At 38.6% G+C, this 20,572-nt stretch overlaps 1 protein-coding gene across 2 annotated transcripts in view; it reads left to right on the forward strand.

Annotated features, from left to right (window-relative positions):
- CDK7 (cyclin dependent kinase 7) overlaps positions 1-19,431 on the forward strand; it is a 35,533-nt gene extending 16,102 nt beyond the window's left edge. For both annotated transcript variants that reach the window (XM_081944635.1, XM_081944634.1), the window contains 10 exons: positions 1,234-1,267; positions 4,858-4,925; positions 7,787-7,855; positions 8,966-9,076; positions 10,004-10,122; positions 12,706-12,805; positions 14,052-14,138; positions 14,241-14,390; positions 17,849-17,996; positions 19,200-19,431. In XM_081944635.1, the coding sequence (XP_081800761.1) occupies positions 1,234-1,267; positions 4,858-4,925; positions 7,787-7,855; positions 8,966-9,076; positions 10,004-10,122; positions 12,706-12,805; positions 14,052-14,138; positions 14,241-14,390; positions 17,849-17,996; positions 19,200-19,225 (912 nt within the window). In that variant the 3' untranslated portion in view covers positions 19,226-19,431. The remainder of the gene's footprint in view (positions 1-1,233; positions 1,268-4,857; positions 4,926-7,786; positions 7,856-8,965; positions 9,077-10,003; positions 10,123-12,705; positions 12,806-14,051; positions 14,139-14,240; positions 14,391-17,848; positions 17,997-19,199) is intronic.
- The last annotated feature ends 1,141 nt before the right edge of the window (positions 19,432-20,572 follow it).

Raw genomic sequence — 20,572 nt, forward strand, 5'->3', positions numbered from 1 at the left:
TGAGACTGTGGTATAATCATTCCTATTTCCCAGTTAATATGCTCTGCTGGACAGTCATTCAACACTGCCGCTTTTATGATATCAAAATTCAGGCAATGTTTATTGAACTAGAGTCTAGACCTGTGATGGCGAACCTATGGCACGCGTGCCACAGGTGGCACGCACAGCCCCCTCTGTGGTACGTTCTGGTTTGGGCACTTTGTGCCGAAATGGTTCGCCATCACTGGTCTAGACAGTAGCCAATATAGATAGATATATTATCTTTGAATTGATGCTGCAGCAATGCAGTCTTCTTACTGGTACATTGATAATAACTAGGATATAGTGACTTATCACTGGGTCCCATTCTGGTATTAAAGTCTCCTCCAATTAATACTTATGCAGTAGGGGAATTTAAGTCTTCAAAGTAGTTTTTCAGTTTGTCACAATTATTTTTAAATGAAAATTTGGGTCATAGGGGTAGTAGATAAACATTATTAACTAATAATAATAATAATAATAATAATAATAATAATAATAATAATAATAATATATTTATTTCTTAGCCGCGCCCTCTCCCGAAGGACTCGGGGCGGCGTACAACAAAACATTCGAAATAAATATGCAAACAAAACAAACATATAACAAGGTACACTAAAACATACATACATATATATAAGGAGGAGATCGATTAATAAAAACAATTAAAATACTGTATTTAAAACCCCTAGAAATTAAATGTAATTAAAATACCCAGTTAAAAACCCGTCAGGAGCGATATGGTTAAATCAAAGTTGAGCCAGGCCAGCTGCTTGGAATAGGTGGGTCTTAACTAAAGCACATTGGATCCCTGAATTTAAATTTGACATATGAGTTACAACTTTCACTATAGATAATGTAAACCATGTATAGAGTTTCTTATTGTTGATGGTATTTGTGAAGTGGAGCAAAGTTAAACTCTATATATGGGGTCCACAACTTTTTTACATCATGCCTTACCAAACAGGATTCCTGGTTTACTGTGATATCTAATTAGGTTTGGCACAACTGTTTAATTCTACAATACAAGTGTAAGCACTAAACTGTTTGAAATATTTGAAATGAAATATATAGTAGGCATGTATAGATTTATGCGTATGTATAAATAAACACGAATATTTATTTATATGCATAGATATTTGTCTGTTAAAGCTGTAACTGAACTGTTGCAGTTTCTGACCTGCATATGTTAAAAAGGAATATTCTGTGTTCTAGATAAAACTTGGACACAGATCAGAAGCTAAAGATGGTAAGTATCTGAAATATCTAATAAGTAAAAGCTTTTTTTGTTAAGTAGCTTCTGAAAGATGAAATAAGGGATGATGATTAGGAGGGAACCCCAGTTCAGATTTATTTATATACTCGCATTATCTCTGTCACAATCAGAAGGACACTCTGCACTTCACAATATATATCAAAACAATATCATATAACATCCCCAATAAAGCAGAGAAAAGAAAACAATAAACCAATCCCAACATAAATTTAAAATTGTTGATGTCAACTCCTATCACAAAATTCTAAGAGAGCCTGTGTTTTTAATTGCTTCTGGAAAGCCAACAATATAGGGTTGATCTAATTTCTAAGGGGAGGCAATTCAAAAATGCAGCAACACTGACAGAAAAAAAAGCATTTGCAACCCTTTAGTCGCCTCATTACATGAAAGTGGAGAATCACCATCAGTTTATCCTGGGATATATGTATTGAGGGAAAAAACCCAGGTGCCTAACAGAGACCTTTTGAAGTCATAAGGTAACTAAGGCAGACTATTCAAAAAGTCTGTTTGCTCTGCAGGTTTTTTAGTAGCTGCCATAATCATCTGGACCAGGAAGGGGATCTGATCACAACAAAGGGCAGATTTAATTTCCTTCCAGATCATAATATCTACTAGGACAGCGATGGCGAACTTTTTTGGCTCGCCTGCCATAAGTGGGGGAAGTGCAGGGGGGACGTGTGCGTGTGTGCTGCACCCATAATGCAATGCGTGACCCCCAGTGCGCATGCGTGCACTACAGGCGCTCCCCCTCCCATTTTTACATGCTTTTTTCGCTCTCCCCAGGCTCCAGAGGCTTTATAGGAGCCTGGGGAGGGCAAAAACAGCCTCCCCCGTTCCCCCGGACGTCCTCCGGAGGCGTCAGCGAAGCCTCCGAACAGTCTCTGAAGCCTTCAGAGCACTCAAAACGACCCTCTGAGCAAACTGGAAGTTCCGGTTTGCTCGAAGGATCCTTTTGAGCGTTCCGAAGGCTTCAGGGACTGTCCGGAGGCTTCCCTGACGCCTCCGGAGGGCTTCCGGGGGGCGGGGGGGCTGTTTTCACCCTCTCCAGGCTCCTATAAAGCCTCTGGAGCCTGGGAAGGGCGAAAAATGGCTTTAAAAAAGGGTGAACTCAGCTGGCCAGTGCGCACATGCACGCTGGCCAGCTGACAGGGCAGCGCCTCATGTGCCCTGACAAATGGCTCCGTGTGCCACCTGTGGCACGCGTGCCATAGGTTCGCCATCACTGTACTAGGACAAAACAAGCCCAGCTGCTTATATGTTGTGACAAATTACATGGGACAAGCCCACAGTTGCCACAGAGGCTATGAGCTCCCAAACTCTTTCCTAACACCCCTAAGACTTCAATGGAAATTGAAGTCACCCATCACCAAAAACTGAGCAGATTTTAACATCAGCATTGACACCACATCAAACAGAGAAGATACCCAAAACCTAGGAATAAGTAATCTCTGACTGCATGACTTTTTTGCCTTTGCCCATCCAGGGCTCAGTAATACACACTGCATTCACATACTCATCTACAATGAATTTGTAAAGAATAAGATCTTACTAAACGTGGACCTCAGATAACATGATCAACAAAATTATTTAAGTTGCTCACCTGATTCACAAGCAGGTGGAATGAACAACATGACCTTTGAAATTAAAGATTCACTGCAGGGGTGAAATTCAGCAGGTTCTGACAGGTTCTGGAGAACCTAGCAGAAATTTTGAGTAGTTCGGAGAACCGGCAAATACCACCTCTGGCTGGCCCCAGAGTGGGGTGGGAATGGAGATTTTGCAATATCCTTCCCCCAGGAGTGGGGAGGAAATGGGGTTTTTGCAGTATCCTTCCCCTGCCACGGCCACCAAGCGGCGTCCATAGAACCGGTAGTAAAAAAAATTGCATTTCACCACTGATTCGCTGCATATTGAGGGTAGATGTTATCCGAAGCAGACTACTTCATGCCAGGGACGTGCGGTCAGGGGAGGCAGGGGAGGCAGAGCCTCACCTCTCATCATGAAATAATAATATATAATAATAATATCCACGAGGGAGTTTCATATATATAAGAGGAAGAGGAGGGAGGAGGAGAAGCGCCCGCGGGGCGATGCCAGCTGGGCAACCGGCGGAGGCAGGAGGGTTCTCGGAAGCGCCAATAACCTTCCTGCCTCCGCTGTACTTTGCGCGCTCCTCGTGACTGCAATATACATCCAGAAGTGGCAGGGGCTTGATGACGTCGCCGCAGCTGCCATGCGCGGACGGACGGAGGTAGCCAGAGTGGCGCCAAGGCAGTCTGGCAGACGAGTGGCCGAGGATCAGGCTGCCTGATCCTCCATCGCTCGCTCGCTCTTTTGTCAGCCCGGACCCCTCGGCGCCACTCTGGTTACCTCCGTCCGGCCGCACCCAGCAGCGACATCGGCGACATCATCAAGACGAAGTGGCTTGGAGGTGAAGTGCTTTTCAGTGCTTTTCTGTGCGTCTAGCGTTTAGGTAGATAGCCGGATGTCCTAAACGCCAGACGCACAGAAAAGCACTGAAAAGCAGCTGCTGTTGGGGATCGCGGAGCGCGAGCCGGCGGAGCGCGCTCAGGAAGGCGGGGAATGGGATCACGTGTGCTGGAGGATGAGGCAGCCTCAGCCTCCAGCACACGCGGTCCCATTCCCCGCCTTCCTGATGACGTCACCAGCCTCACCAGCCATAAACCTCACCGCACGTCACTGCTTCATGCTGTTTGCATGCTGTTGAGGTTGTAATTATTAGAGAGCCAGTGCAGTGATATTGTGGATATAGATAATATAGGCACATGTAATTAATGTACTCTGATTAACGATGCTTAGGAAATTTAAAATTCTAAAGTGTATCAATCAGTATAGATATGGGCACCTAGAAAACAAACTTATCTTTCTAGTCTCCCTTTGTCTCCATCACAACCTATTGTAGAAACAATGAATTTTGAGGGAATGTGGCATCACATGGGAATATGCATAGGGACATAGCCTTTTCTGGAAACAGTTTTCCCCTCCATCACTCAGGATACAAAGAAAGTGAAATATAATTCTACTCTTTTTTTCTATAATATTTGAGTGAATTTTAGTTGTAAATGGAAATATTTAAGAATGGTGTGTTTGTGTACATTTTATGACGAAAGTTCATGCTGTGCTTAATCTGTTCATCATGAAACTGCTTTAAGATACTATTAAATTAGTTCCTGTAATTCACCATTGTATACGAAAATAGGAAATGGTAGAAATCTCTCTGAAACTTGCTTACTTTGTAATTGGAAATTCTAATGATTAAATTAGAAACACAAAGCAATTACTGTACAACTCTTACTTGGGGAAGTTTTCATCTAAGATCTAGAAGAAAGATCCAGAAACGGAGTCTAGTCCCTCTAAGAGGACTGATCACTTTAAATAGATTCAGGATTTTTTGAGTTGAATCATATGGGTGTTACACTATTACAAATATGTACATAAATCATCAAGACAGAAGTACAAGCATTGAGCCTTCCTTATTAATTCAGTCTATGAAACACCTAAGGTACCTCAAATTCTTTTAATTTTATGTTCTTTCAAATAAGGTATAAATAGAACAGCGCTTCGAGAAATAAAACTGCTGCAAGAACTTAGCCATCCAAATATTATTGGAGTAAGTATGAAGTATTCTATTTTAAAAAACCTTTATGTTGTTACCTTGCTGTCAATATAATTGGCTAGAAATTGTTATTTCTATGAGAATTCCCAGAAAAATCAATCTTCTAAAGTTGATAGGAAAAAAACTATAGTACTTTGAAAAGCTATTTGGCCCAATTCATTATATTCTTGTATAACCTATTTACCTATGGCACTTTTCTGTTCACTCAAGTACTCCATGTATGTTAGGATGATATGAAAGAGGCAATTGGCATGGTTTAGTTTCAAATAAATCTTGATTATGTTAATGAGAGAAGAAACCATATATATTGCAATAAAATGACATAATCTTCTAATAGCAATGAACCCCTTGGTTTCAGATATTAAGGACCCGGATTGTTTGGGTCAATATGCTGACATTGTAAACTGCCCAGAGTGTATAAAGCACTATGGGTGGTATTTAAGTCTTAAGTGTGATTGCTATTGCTAAGTGCTATTAATTATGGACCCATGAGCTGAATTTTTGGAGTTTGGTTACTTGCTGAGAAAGCCTCTGTTAACTATTATGCTATATTTGAATAGTTTTCCAAGGGAACTCAAGGCACTGAAAAACATATATTTCAGTCAATATAAGCTTTGCAAGCTTATATACACCATGTTACATTATGAATAAATGTATGGCTAGAAACGAGTAACAATATGCAACAGTAATAATCAAAATTATAAGGAAAACAGTTTGGAATAATCGTTCAAAGAATAAAGCGTATTATTTAGGGAACGCTAAAATCTTTAGGATACTGCTTGTTGCTTAATGATTACTGTAATGTGACTCTCTTGCTTCTCTCTGCTCCAGAATCTAAAAATTAAGGACAGTCCTGAGTACAATCCAGAACTTAGTTTATAGCTTTGCAATGAAACCTGACTGCAGGAACGTGGTTTTAATCTTTTGGCTTGGTTATTTCATTCAGATAAGCAGGATCTTTTGCAATTTGTAAATGTGCTTAGTTATTTCATCTTTAGATCAACAGAAATCACTCCTATGACTCAGGGTTTTATTGCCTAACAATATCTCACACTATGGCTCTGTAATACAATTTATTAAAGTTTGAAAATTAAGCAGGTTAAAGAAAAGCAGCTTATCTTCGTTGCTATAATATATAAACTAGGCTTCTTACATTGGTTTCTTTCTGCTAATTTTTTGGCTTGAAATAGAATTAGTGGAGCTTTTCATCATATTATTGTTTTTGCTATGTGTGGTTTACAAAATTAGAACGTTTTCAAAATGCCAAAGATAAGAGCAAACAGCTGCAAAGATGGAACAGAAACATTAACTATGTTTTATTTACTGAAGTACCGTGTTTCCCCAAAAATACGACCTGTCCTGAAACTAACGCCTTGCCACATTTTGCACGCGCAAAAATATAAGTCCACCCCCGAAAATAAATGCCCTGGACAATGCCCCTCTCCGGCCAGGCAGAGCACCGCTCACTGACCTAGCGGTATCCCGAAGGTGCCAAGCCGCAGGAGCTGGGGGGGGGAAGGGGCTCACGTTGCTTGCCGCCTTTGGGATACCACTAGGTTGGGGAGCGGCGTTCTGCCTGGCCAGAGTGGGGAGTTGCCGGGCGGCTGCTCCCTTGCGAGCGGGCTCCCGAAGAGTCGGCCACAGCCTCAGGGGCGAAGCAGCCATGAGGTGACCATGCTCACGAGCAGCCGCCCGGCAAATCCCCTCTCCCCCTCTCCAGCCGGGCAGAGCACCATTCACTGACCTAGGGGGTATCACTAAGGCGCCAAGCCACATGGCGCTCTGCCCGTCCCCCAGCTCCTGCGGCTTGACACATTCGGGATACCCCCTAGGTCAGTGCATGGAGCTCTGCCCGGCTGGAGAGGGGGGTTGCGCAAGCGCCTGTTCCACCCCCAGCCTCACCAAGCCCTTGCGCAGCTTACCAGGGCACCGCCGCCACCACGCCCCAAGCATAACTTCCAAATTCCAAAACTCCGCTGCTGAGTCTTCCAGCATCGGCCGCTCTAGGAGTGCTCTCTATGGTGGGCCGGCTGCTGGCGATGGGGCCACAGTGGCAGCGGCACCCTGGCCCAGCCCTGCAGGGAGAGCTGGGCAAGGTGAGGCTGGGAGGCATGCGAGCTGGAGGCAGAACAAATGCTCGCGCAACCTCTCTTTCCAGCCGGGCAGAGCACCACGCGGCTTAGCGCCTTTGGGATATTACTGGTTCAGTGAGTGGCACTCTGCCCGGCTAGAAAAGGGGGTTGCTGGGCGGCTCCTCATGAACGTGGTCACCTCATGGCGGCTTTGTTGGGCTGCTGTGACAGCGCAACACAGCCATTTGCCCCTGAGGCTGTGCCTGGCTCTTTGGGCGCCCGCTCGCAAGAGAGCAGCCACCCGGCAACCCCAAACCAGTAAGCCCCCCCCCCCCGAATAATAAGGCCCAAGCAAAATTTGGAGAGGTCAAAAGAATATTAGACCCTGTCTCATTTTCGGGGAAACACGGTAATAATTAGTATTCTACTGTTAATATTCCTTTTGTATGGCAGAGCCATCATAATACTTGATATCTTTACAAAGTTGTCAGACGGTGAGGAAAATATGTTAGTTTCTTCACTTTAAAACTTTTCCAGCTTAGCACTCTTGGACATAACAGGTAGCTGGATCCAGTACCACTTTGGGACACTGTAGAAAGGTAAGAGTAGCTAGAGCAATCACCTAATAGCTTGGCATGCATCCCAGCTAGCTAACACTGCTTGTGAATTGACCAAGCAGGAAGAAGGCACCCCAGGTTATTTTTCTCAGAATTTATTTAAACCTGGACTCATTTCCATTTATGAAACAAGAATTATAAATATCTAAATATCTTTTTCTTCCAGCTTCTTGATGCATTTGGACACAAATCAAACATCAGTCTAGTGTTTGATTTTATGGAAACTGATCTAGAGGTAAGTCTGCTTAAACCAATCATTTTCTACTGGTTTGACTTTTCCTGTAGAGGCAAGTTTCACTGTTTATACATAGTCAATAATCATAATCACTCTGCGTAATCAAAGTCATGGGAAAGAAGTCACAAGTTGCAGGAAAAACTAGGAAAAAGAATAGAAAAGTAGAATGTGTCACTTGATTTATTAAACAAACCTAACAGATTGTTTTATGTCTAAAATATCTCTCACATGTCTTCTCAGGTATCATTTATTACTTCCATCCACTTATCCTTGAACCCTTTTGAGGGATCTTATTGCTTTTAAATCTAAGAATGTGTAACTGAAATAATTGACATTCTGTCCCCAATTTTATTTTCTTCGATTAGAGGAATGGAGATTTTCATCCTCTAAGTCATATAGGAAACATAATACTGTACATGGCATTATTCTGAAGGCAAGTAAAATAATTGAATCATACTGTAAAACAATCTATTTGATATAGTCCAAAAGATGATAACGCTTTTATCAAATTTATAAAATCAAAGTAAATTGTTTAAGGAGTTATTCATTTAAATTAGACCTAAAACATTCTAATGAGGTGTGTCTCAGATAACTTTTTGTTAAATAGAAATTGTGGGTCAGCTTAATCATGCTTGGCAGAGAGCCGTAGATATCAGAGAGACTTAAGTTAAGACAAACTGATGTCCTATGATTTAATAATTATGAATTTTGTGGCTCAGTTCATATATCATATACCATTTACTAAGCAAAACCAAGCAAGTCACATTATGGTTTAATGTAAAGTGTGACTCCAACCATTGGAGTTTGTAAACTACAGGTTATAGCTTAGTATCTTGTGGGACCACCGTAGATTTCACAAAAACATATACGGTAATCTTTAGCGGAAAGTACTCTTGTCACTCGGTAAAGCTGCATTACTAATATCATCTTCTGTAAGTCTGCAGTGAAAAGTATTCATTATTCTGGAAACCTCCACATATGCTGTTCCTCATTACTCTTCCCATGAAGCTTTGTACCATCTGAATTGGTCTATTCTGTATTTGAATACAGAAATGTGTGTAAACGTAGTTATTAAGTGATTGCAGTTTATAAAAATGTATTGCTTTACAGGTTATAATAAAGGACACTAGTCTTGTTTTGACACCTTCCCACATCAAAGCATATATGCTGATGACACTTCAGGGATTAGAATATTTACACGAACACTGGATTCTTCATAGGGTAAGTAAGCATAGAGACAAAATGAACGGACTTCCAGACAACAGGAATTGGGGCACTATAATGATGGAACTCTTTGTAAATTCCTTGTCTTGGCCTTAATTACATCTGAAGTGTTAATATCTAAATAAAATTTCATTTATTTGTCTAAACAGTTTGCAGCCATGTTACTATTTTTGCCCTAATAGACAATGGTGATCTTTCTGAAAGTATAATACCTCTCACAAAGTCAATACTTGCAAATAATATATCATTTGGATTTATGGTATGTTTTAGTAACATGCTTCAGAATGCCTTCAGTGGTGGAAAAACATACTATGTTGCCAAAATAATACAATACAATAGTAGAGTTGGAAGGGACCTTGGAGGTCTTCTAGTCCAACCCCCTGCCTAGGCAGGAAACCCTATACCGTTTCAGACAAATAGCTATCCAACATCTTCTTAAAGACTTGCAGTGTTGGGGCATTCACAACTTCTGGAGGCAAGCTGTTCCACTGATTAATTGTTCTAACTGTCAGGAAATTTCTCCTCAGTTCTAAGTTGCTTCTCTCCTTGATTAGTTTGCTTCTTGTTCTACCCTCAGGTAGATAAATAGACATAACAATAAAAAGACATAACAGATCATTAGGGTAAAAATATTTGTCTTAACTTTTTATTTATTTCTAATACATTATGGACTTCACATATCCTCAGAGACGGAAATAAGCATAAAAGTTTAAGTAGGTATTATTTTTTTCTCTTTGGTTGTTCAATCATATATGTGCGTAACTGTAAACATCTGCTTCCTGCAAACCTATTTCTCAATACATGTTTTGATATCTTCATTTATTCCTTTTTATAAATATAAAAGTTACGCCTTTTCTAAATGGAAAGTATTTTCATTTGAGTATTACATGCTACTATCATTTTCTCAATCTCTCACCTTTCAAGGATCTTAAGCCAAATAATTTGTTGCTGGATGAAAACGGAGTTTTAAAACTAGCTGATTTTGGTTTGGCAAAATCTTTTGGAAGTCCAAACAGAGTTTATACACATCAGGTAGTCACAAGGTAAGGAAGAAAACTTCAATGCATACAAATAAACAATTCTTATAATCACTGAGTTTGCTTGTCTAGTCATAACTTAGAGAATGATAGTCTGTATCATAATTATTGGGGAGGGGGATTCTCTTCCTTTGGGGATAAGGAAAAGGTCCTACATAAGTAAAACATTTCAGAAGAACAGATACTTGAAGGTGTTTCTGGTACTTATTTAGTGTAATACTAAAGTAAAAACACTAAATTCCACATTAGCTGAATATAATCACAGTAAATTACATAGTAGTACTTTTAAAACAGAGCTTAATTTATGATGGTAGTATAACATGAAATATATTTTCAGATCCTGGGATTGATGTACATTTTAATCATTATTTCCTCTCCTTCCTCTCCATATAATGATAATGAATTGGAAGGTTTAGATTCCTGCCAGATTAGTTTTAAACAGAGACTAAGTTTTTTTATAAAATTAAAAAAAATGTTTAAAAGTCCATTTTTCATAGGTTTGTTGTTATTGTTCAGTTATTTCACCTTTACATAGGATGTAATTACTTTTTCACATGACTATACTTGGTAAGAAATGGACAATTAGTACTATCTTGTCTTGCAAGATAGTCTATGCAATAAAGATCCTGGCTTGCAGAAAATAATGTGAGCATGCTAGGAAAAAACCTTGTATTTGATTGTGCTTGTGACATACTGGTTAAATATATCACAAAAATGACTTCTCACTTAGAAACTACACTATGTGGCATGGGTACAACTGTGGCTGATAACTAGATTACACCATCTCTGTCAAATAATGCTGTGTAAAAGTCTTCAAGGACCAAAGCCTGGTTGGGCAGTGATGGTGGTAGTCAATATTTATAAGCCCATCTGATTATGCCAGGGGTGTCCAAACTTGGGAACTTTAAGACTTGTGGACTTCAACTCCCAGAATTCTCCAGGCAGAATAGCTGGCTGGGGAATTCTGGGAGTTGAAGTCCACAAGTCTTAAAGTTTCCAAGTTTGGACACCCCTGGATAATGCCCATGGCATATGGAGGATTGTGTCTTGAAATGTAAGAAGAATAAATAATACAAAGCATGCATTAATAACTGAAAGAATAGGTGCATTGTGTGTGGGTGCTAGTAAGAGAAAGATGACAGATTTAACAAAGGTTGGCTAAACTTGGAAAATGCAATTAATAATTACATGTAGGAAAATAGTATGGATTTAATTATGAATGAATGACTAAAATATACCTCTAAAAGTATGTATTGGTGTAACCTAATATGTTGTGTGTATGAAAGTAGGAAACCATAGATCAGGGGTGTCCAAACTTGGGAACTTTAAGACTTGTAGACTTCAACTCCCAGAATTCCCCAGCCAGCCATGCTGGCTGGGGAATTCTGGGAGTTTAAGTCCACAAGTCTTAAAGTTCCCAGGTTTGGACACCCCTGCCATAGATTGTTGTTACATTATTACAGTGACATATTCCACTGAACAATGATAAAAAATGAATTTTGGATAAAATCATGCAACATTTTAAATGAATACAAGTGAGGAAGAAATTATTTTGTTAAATTATAAAGAACAAATGGGAGGACCGCAATAGGAAAGTATGGAAAATCTATTGGTCTATGAGGTGACCTAAAAATGAATTAGAAGAGCAGATGGTGAGAATTAGTTAGAAAACAGTCTGTCTGTTTTGAGTATGTGGTTAAGCATAAATGTATTCATATACATTTGGCAAATAAAGTACAACTCTAAAAATATGATTAATGTGATTGTGTTGAAGGATTGAGATAATTAATGAAGAATACAAGTGTGGTGAGTGGTTTTGAGTGTGAGAAAGATCATTTTTGGATCGGGGGGGGGGGGGAGGACATGTAAGGAAATGGAAGCAATATGTATACGGTAAGTAGGAAGTTGATAAAAGGAAATATACCGATTGCTGCATACCTACTCTGCTATGTGAAAATGAGAACTGATTATGCATCTTTTCTATACAACTATTACTTACCAATAACTTTAATTCTTGTAAGAACTTTCAGTACATGTGTTACTTCAGAATTGGCCCTATTGTTAATATCTGTTACAGTTAGGACTCATTCAGCCTAATGGCGAATTTAAGCTGAATTAAAACCATGCGGTTCTTTGGAAACTCTGCTTTTGAAGATTTGGTATTAATGGTATTAATTATATTGTTCATTACTTTTTCTTCAACTTTTTAAAGTATTTTTTTCAAGTTAATTTTAAGGTACTAACTATAGGAAAGGTCTATACTTAAATAAATATTTTCATCCTCAAACACAAAGTGAACAAGTTTGTAGTTTCTCTCTCTCTCTCCACATAGCTTGATTGTGAAAAGGATATAAAATATTTCATACCATGGTAAGCTTGTAAAGTGTACTCATACATGACTTTTTTAGAGATTTGATGACTATCCACCCATATTTCATTGCTTATATTTGATTTCTTATCTGCATTTCTTCTTCATATTGTTTTAAACTTGTACTTTGAAAAAGTAATTGACACGTTTGTACCTTAAGTCTTACATAAGTCTTTTCAGTGATGAAAGACAATGTAATCCGATTGTTACCTGTTTTACAGGTGGTATCGAGCACCTGAATTATTGTTTGGAGCTAGAATGTATGGAGTGGGTGTGGATATGTGGGCAGTAGGCTGCATCTTGGCTGAATTGCTTCTAAGGGTAAGTATGGGACAGGTCTTGACCGAAAGTGATTGACAGATTAAATTTCACTTCTTGCACCATCATTCAGTCTGTCGGTGTTAACAAATAAGAGAGAACTAGGGAGAGGCTTGACTCAGAGATTTTCTTAGGTTACAATTTTGCCCCGGACTCAGGTTTCTTTTATCTAATCATTATCTTGGTAGCGGCTGTTCCTGAAGGCTATTCCTTCTGCCATAACAAATAATAAGTATCATATATTTGTGTGTGTGTGTGTGTGTGTGTATGTAATATATATATATATATATATATATATATATATATATATATATATATATATATATATATATATATATATATATATATATATATATATATATATATATATATATATATATATACGCACACACACCACACACACACACACACACACACACACATATATATATATATTTGTGTTGTATTTGTGCTGATAAATAAAGGGAGACTAGTATAGATCTATTTCAAGCTATTTAGCTCTCATCAGCTAGCCATACCCTTACTGGGATTTAGCTGATGAGAGCTAAATAGCTTGAAATAGATCTATACTAGTCTCCCTTTATTTATCAGCACAAATACAACACAAATATAAAAAGGCAACATTAAAAATAAAAAATATTGTTTTCTGCCTGGATGGTTTTCTGTAATGGGCCGAAGGACAGAAAGGGGGAGTAGTGAGCTTCCTCCCATATTTGGGCATACCAGGGGTTGTAACACAAATATATATATACACACACACACATACATACATACAGAGTCGCTTTGAAGGTAAGGATCAGTCATACTTTGGGGGGGTGTGGAGAGGAGGCAAAGTATTCTACAATCATCTTTGGTATCTCCATAAAACCTAAGAATTTTCACATGTTTAAGGTTGCTTTCCTTCAACCGATACTAATAACGGGTGGAGTCTGAGCCACATTGGAGTGAGACTCTGTCTTTCCTTTTGCCAATCTCTTTCTCACGTTCTTCTTGATGAATCAGTGAGTAGATTGCTTGGGGAGGCCTTTTCTCTGTTCTTCCATCACTTCAGTCATTCCAGGGTTTCTCCCCATCATCTGTATGGAATTAAATTTTTCTCCAATCGTTGTAAAAAAAAAAAAAAAAACCCCAGACTTTCGCAATGTAGAGAATTTATTGCCATGCCTTGAATTTATTGCTCAGAAACCCTGAGACTTATAAAGCCAAATTGTTAAACATTTTGAATCCCGATGTGTTCATCTTACTATAGGTTCCATTTTTGCCAGGAGATTCTGATCTGGATCAGCTCACCAAAATTTTTGAAACCCTTGGTACGCCAACAGAAGAGCAATGGCCTGTAAGTTGATTGGCTGAAGAATTAAATTGTATTTATGGATGGGGGACTATCATTCCATAGTAACTAAGCTTTTTTTATATTTGATTCCTTTTCTTCCAACAGGGTATGACAAATCTTCCAGATTATGTTACTTTTAAAAGTTTCCCTGGAATGCAGTTTCAGCACATCTTCAGTGCCGCCGGTGATGATTTGCTGGAATTACTGCAAGGCTTATTTCATTTTGATCCTTGTACTAGGTTCACAGCTAGTCAGGTAATTAACTTACCCTATAAATTATTGATAGTGTGCTCAAAACTTCCCTGTTTTGTTGTAAAAAAACAACAACCCCACATCTTCCATGTCTATTGCCCTTTTTGGGCCGTCTTCTTGGCAAAGAGCTTGTTTCTGATGTTATCAGTGAGTTAATAACCTTTCAGCTTGCTTTCTGAAAACCAGTTCTCAAGATAAAGTTAAAATGGTAAGTGAAATTTGTAAGTGAATTTGAATCTGGCTGGTGGCTGAACTGTGATTCAGCCAAAGCAAATTGCAAGGCAGGACTTCATCAGCCAAAATCTAGGGCCACCAACTCAAGCAATCAGTCGGGTAAAGCAGCTTAAGCAATGGAGAAGAGAGAGAAGGAAGCAAGGCTTGTGTCTTGCTAGTGGAAAGGAGAAGCATGCTTGACCCCTCAGCACTTAGTGGCAAAGCAATTTTCCCTTGGCTCAGACGGCAAAGAAGAAGAAGAAGAAGAATGGGCACTGAACCAATAACTTCCCTTTCTCCGAGGCCCCACAAGTAGCTAGAGTGCTTGCAACAGAATTTATTATAAGAAGATACAAGTACTACTAAATTTATTCCCATATTGTATTTGTAATTGAAAGCATGTGTTTTAAAATCTTGGTTTGGTGTGTTTTTTAATCAACACTAGCGAAACGTTTCAGACCTTTTTCCTAAACCCTTTCTTGAGAACTGCATATGAACAAATGTTTCCAGATAGAGCTGCCTTTATTTTTATTCTTTTTTAAGACTGGGAAGGTCTAATTATGTGCTGCAGCTGTTCTTGTGGTCTTCATTTTTTTCTCAGGTCACACTAAACGTTTTTCCTGGCATAGATACTTAGAAATGTATTTCAGTCCTATAGGTCCTTCCAGAAAACAAGAGGTGTATAGTTGCAACGAACATGTCTATTAATTGCATATAGACTATTCTTTTATGATAGTCTTGTATTGCATCGATTTCATACAAAAAAAATTGTTGCACAAAGATCTTGCTGCTTCTGTGAGAATGATAAAAGGAGGGCTATGCACTGCATAACAAACTGCCTTTTTTGGCATAAATGCTGTATCACAACACCCTTAGAAAAGGGACCTTCTTTTGTTAGTCCCTGCAAACCCCCCCCCCCTTTTTTTTTTTTGCGACCTGATCAGCAAAATCAGTGGGGAAACCAGGTTTACTTAGCAACTGTGTTACTAACTTAAGAACTGCTGTTATTCACTTAACAACTGTGGCAAGAAAGGTCATAGAATGAGGCAAACCCACTTAACAACTGGCTTGCTTAGCAACAGAAATGTTGGGCTAAGTTGTGGTTGTAAGTAGAGGAGTACCTGTACTTTATTAAAGGTACCGTATTTTTCGGAGTATAAGATGCACTGGAGTATAAGACGCACCAAGGTTTTGAAGAGGCAAATTTTAAAAAAAGTAGGTAGGTAGCTAGAAGGATAGAGAGAGAGAGAAAGAGAGAGAAATACAGTAGGTAAGTAGGGAGAGTGAGTAATTAGGTAGGCAGGTAGATAAAGGGAAAGAGAGAGAGAGAAAAATAGAGAGAGAGTGAAAGAAATACAGTAGGTAGGTAGGGAGAGAGAGAGAGAAATAGAGATAGAGAAATACAGTAGATAGGAAGAGAGAGAGAGTAGGTAGATTGGTAGAGGAGAAGAGAGAGAGAAATACAGTAGATAAGTAGGGGAAGAGAGAGTAGGTAGGTAGGTAGGTAAGAAGGTAGGTAGAGGGGGAGAGAGAGTGAAATACAGTAGGTAGGTAGGGAGAGGGATAGAGAGAGAGACAAATAAAAAGAGATAAGAGAAATAGAGTAGATTGGTAGGGAGAGAGAGAGAGGATAGGTAGGTTGGTAGGTAGAGGGATAGTGGGAAATAGAGAGATAAATACAGTAGGTAGTAGGGGGGGAGAGAGAAGGTAGGTAGGTAGATGTTTCCAGGTGTATTTATCCATGTGCTAGAGAAGGAAATCACTGGAGCACCTAAGACTTTGTTTCTGCTGGCACACACTTGATCAATGTAATTCTCATCAATCAGTTAAAAGAGCTTTCCAAAAGGGAAAAAAAAAACCTTTTTGCACTCTGCAAACCTCCCCAAAACAGCCCGTTTTTCGTGAAAACGGGCCCATTTTTTTTTCAAATAAAAGGCACGAATAGCCTTGTGGGGGCTTGCAGAGTGCTCCTGGGGGTGGTGGCAAAAACTAGCAAAAAATTGCCTGTTTTTCACGAAAATGGGCCCGTTTTTTGTCAAACAAATTGCATGCATAGCCTTATGGAGGCTTATAGAGTGCTGCTGGGAGATGGGGGGGAAAGAAACTGCCCATTATTTGCTCATTTCTGCCCTCCCCAGACCCCAGGAACTCTCTGAAAGCTTCCATAAGGGTATGCACGGCCATTTTTGTGAAGGGGTTTTTTTCAGGAGGCAAAAAAATGCTATATTCAGTGTATAAGACGCACCCAGATTTTCAGCCTCTTTTTTGAGGAAGAAAGGTGCGTCTTATACTCCAAAAATACGGTGCTCCATACCCCATCCTTGCAGTCATTCAGCATCCTATACCCCCTTAGCTTTTTCAGCCCTCTGGATGTTTTTGTTTAGGGGTAAGGAATACAATTATACGCAGATCTGTTCACTTCCTTATTCTTTCTTGTTTAAAAGCTGTTGGTTGTATAACGAATAGCACTCAAAGGAGCTTCTTTTTTATTTCATAGCATATAGGGTCTCCTGCTTGAGTATCTATATCTCCAATAAGTCTATATCAATCTCTGTCTGTCTATCTGTCTATATATAGAGAGAAGTGTGTGGGGGGGTTCTCGAGCAAGGGGTTGGACTAGAAGACCTCCAAGTTCCCTTCCAATTCTGTTGTTCTATGTTTTGGCACTTAACCTAACTTATTTCTAATTAATTAATTAATTTACCTGACTATTTCTATATTCCTGAGAATGATCTGGCTTTGATATGTTCTACCTGTTCTACCTATATTTTATCAATATGAAAGTATCAACACAATATTAACAAGTTAACTGGAGATTAAAGACCTGATATCCAGTGTATCTGGAAGGCACAAAGTTACTGGAGGCTAAGTTAGTATGATAAATCTATGTTCCTAGCTGGTCTCAAACAAGTCCAGACTTTCCAAGTCTGACGGCAGCACATGTTGGCAACATGTTCTTAAGTGTACCAAAGCTATTAACATGCTAATACTAACATTGGAGATCTTATTGCCTTATTTTTGCCTTTACAGTGACACCATTTTCAAGTCCTGTACCACTTCTCATTCTAAATGGAATATATAGAACTGTGGTGATATTCTCTCTTATTACCATTATATTTCTTTCCAACTCATGCAAAACTTTTAATTAACCAAACAAAAGTTCATTCAATCAAACATGTAAAATACAGCTTGTATAGAGAAAACTGTTGCTTGAAAGATGCAGCTTATTCTGTTCTTTTACCTTTCAGGCACTGAAACATGAGTATTTTAGTAATCGACCAGCACCAACACCTGGAAGTCAATTGCCAAGACCCAACTGCCCTGCAGAAGCTTTGAAAGAGCAACAAAATCCTGTTCCTAATTTAAAAAGGAAAAGGATGGATGGAAAAGATCAAGGTAAAATTATGATCACTTGTTTCTTAGATTTTGTGTTGATTAATTTACCCTGTTTCCCCCAAAATAAGAACTCCCCAGATAATAAGCCTAATTGGGCTTTTGAGCGTATGCACTAAAATAAGCCCTTCCCGAAAATATTGCAACATATCAGCAGCCATGAGGTGACTACACTCGCCGCATCCTGCACCCCAAAAATAAGACCTCCCCGAAAATAAGGCTAAGCGCTTATTTCGGGGGTTAAAAGAAAATAATACTCTGTCTTATTTTCAGGGAAACACGGTAATTTATATTCTGCTTTTTCTCCCAGAAATTTAGGGTTTTTATATGGAGATCTTATTTAATTTTATTTGTATAACAGCCCTGTGGGTTGGGCCAAGAGGGGTGACTGGTCCAAAGTCAGGCACAGGGTCTCCATGTCTGAACTTAAACCTGTCAGAAACCATAACTACCATATCAAGGGGCGCCCACAAAGAGGGTTTATGAAAGTTGTAATTGCAGCTGCAACCATGTGGTTCAAAGCCATCTATTTTTATGTATGCTCCATATTCTATAAATAGGGACAGAGCTTTGATCACACAGTCATCTTTACTTTTCATGCACACACATACGCACAAAAGCATATTTGACTACATCATTCTAATGTTTAAAATAAATATATATTACATTTTATCCAAAGTAAGGGAGCAGGAAAGTGGGTTTGCCATTCCTGATTTAAGAGTTCAATTGATGTTACCATTATTTGAAATGTTTTTATTTAAACATTTCTAGATTGCTTTTTAGCAGAAAAACCTTCTAAGAGAGTTTTATTTATATGAAATTATATAAGAGAAATGTCGCCATGCTCTGCTTGAATGAGATTCAGTTTTGATGAGTTATGTTTCACAGTCCTAAAACTAGAAAATATTTACAACAAAGAAATTTATCGCTTGGAAACAACCTGTATTAGACTTCATGAGGATAGCAATATAAAGCAAGAGAGCATTTGCATTTATTGAATATAGTCTTTTTTATTTAAAGTTCAGAAGAGAAATTCCTCATCCCCACAGTTCAGATTGGGAATAGATAGTAAAACCTGTACTTTATATATAATGAATGATAGTAAAACCTGTACTTTATATATAATGAATTTTTTAAAAGGATCAGGACATAGTAATTTGCTAAACTGATATGCAAAAATATGAGATGTGTATTTTTTCCACTCAGGGTTACCCAAAAAACTGGTTTTTTGACAACTATGGGAAATGAGGATCTTGAACATTTCTGCTGCTATGATATCTGAAAAGGCCAAATGTGAGAACTGAGAGATGTCAATTAAAAATAGGAGAAAGCTGTGTTTGTAAATGTATGTAATATGTATGTAGTATTTCAATACATAATAACCATGTATTTTATTACTTTTTTTTTTATAAAAAAAAATAAAAATACAAAAAAATGATGTGCTGAGTAAAAATGTTTTAAGTGTAAATACATGAACAGTCAGTTGAATGAACTGGAAAATTATAAATTGCAAATGCAAAGATTAGAAATGAAACTCTTTTTCCAAATATCCCTGTTAGGCAGATACAAGGCCAAAATATTTTGTTCTAACAATATGCTTCAGTACATAGGATAAAGCTGCTTGCCCCTTGAGAAACCTGACTACCAAGCAGAAACTCAAATACTTTGAAGTCATGATGTTGAGCAGATGTTGAATTAAAATGTAGAATTAAAAAATGGATTGAAATAAAGACCATAACAATGAATAGCATGAGCTACCGTAAATCAAAGAGATTACTGGAATGTCCATTGAAAAAACTGTGGACTTGTGTATTTCATAACAATTTTATGCTTCCCATTCAAAACAAAGAACAAAAACTCTTATAGTTACAATAGGTGCATATATCATTTGGGGGTCACTGAATCTTTAAAGCATTCTTAAAGGCCAGCAGATTCAAGAATTTGCAATGGGGGGAGGCAAAGAGGTTATTCCATGGATCAGGGGGGTGGGGGAGAGCATGGTAAGGAGAGATAGATGGTTCCACAAACATCCAGAAGCCATTAGTGATGTTACATGAGGATACCTAGGTACTACTAAGTAGTTTGCAAGGGCTGTCCCAGATACAATGCAATAGTGTAGATGAGAACTAAGAGAGTGACTGAATAGTAATACCAAATTCAGGAATGTTAAAAGTTGGGATATAACCTCTGATCACCTTTTGCAACCTGACAAGCAATGTCAATCCGGAAGCCAGATTCACTTAACAACTGTGATAGTAACTTAACAACAGCAATGATTTTCTTAACTGTGGCAAGAAAGGTCATAAAATGGATCAAAACTCAATTGTGTCGCTTAGCAACAGAAATTTGGGGCTCAATTGTGGTTGTAAGTGGAGGATTATCTGTATTACTCCTGAACATCGCTGCATTTACTTATAACCCATTCTAATATGAAATTCTAATATTTCCCACTGCATTCACCTATTTCTTTACTTGCTGTCTAGTCTGAGCTGAAAATTAGTTTTTCCTCTAAGAGGGGCTTTCAAATGCTTCTACATTTCTTAGGTCTATTAGTAATATTAGTTACTCTTTAGAGCAGT

Source organism: Natrix helvetica (assembly GCF_964273705.1).
Source record: "Natrix helvetica genome assembly, chromosome: 2".
Lineage (NCBI taxonomy): Eukaryota > Metazoa > Chordata > Lepidosauria > Squamata > Natricidae > Natrix > Natrix helvetica.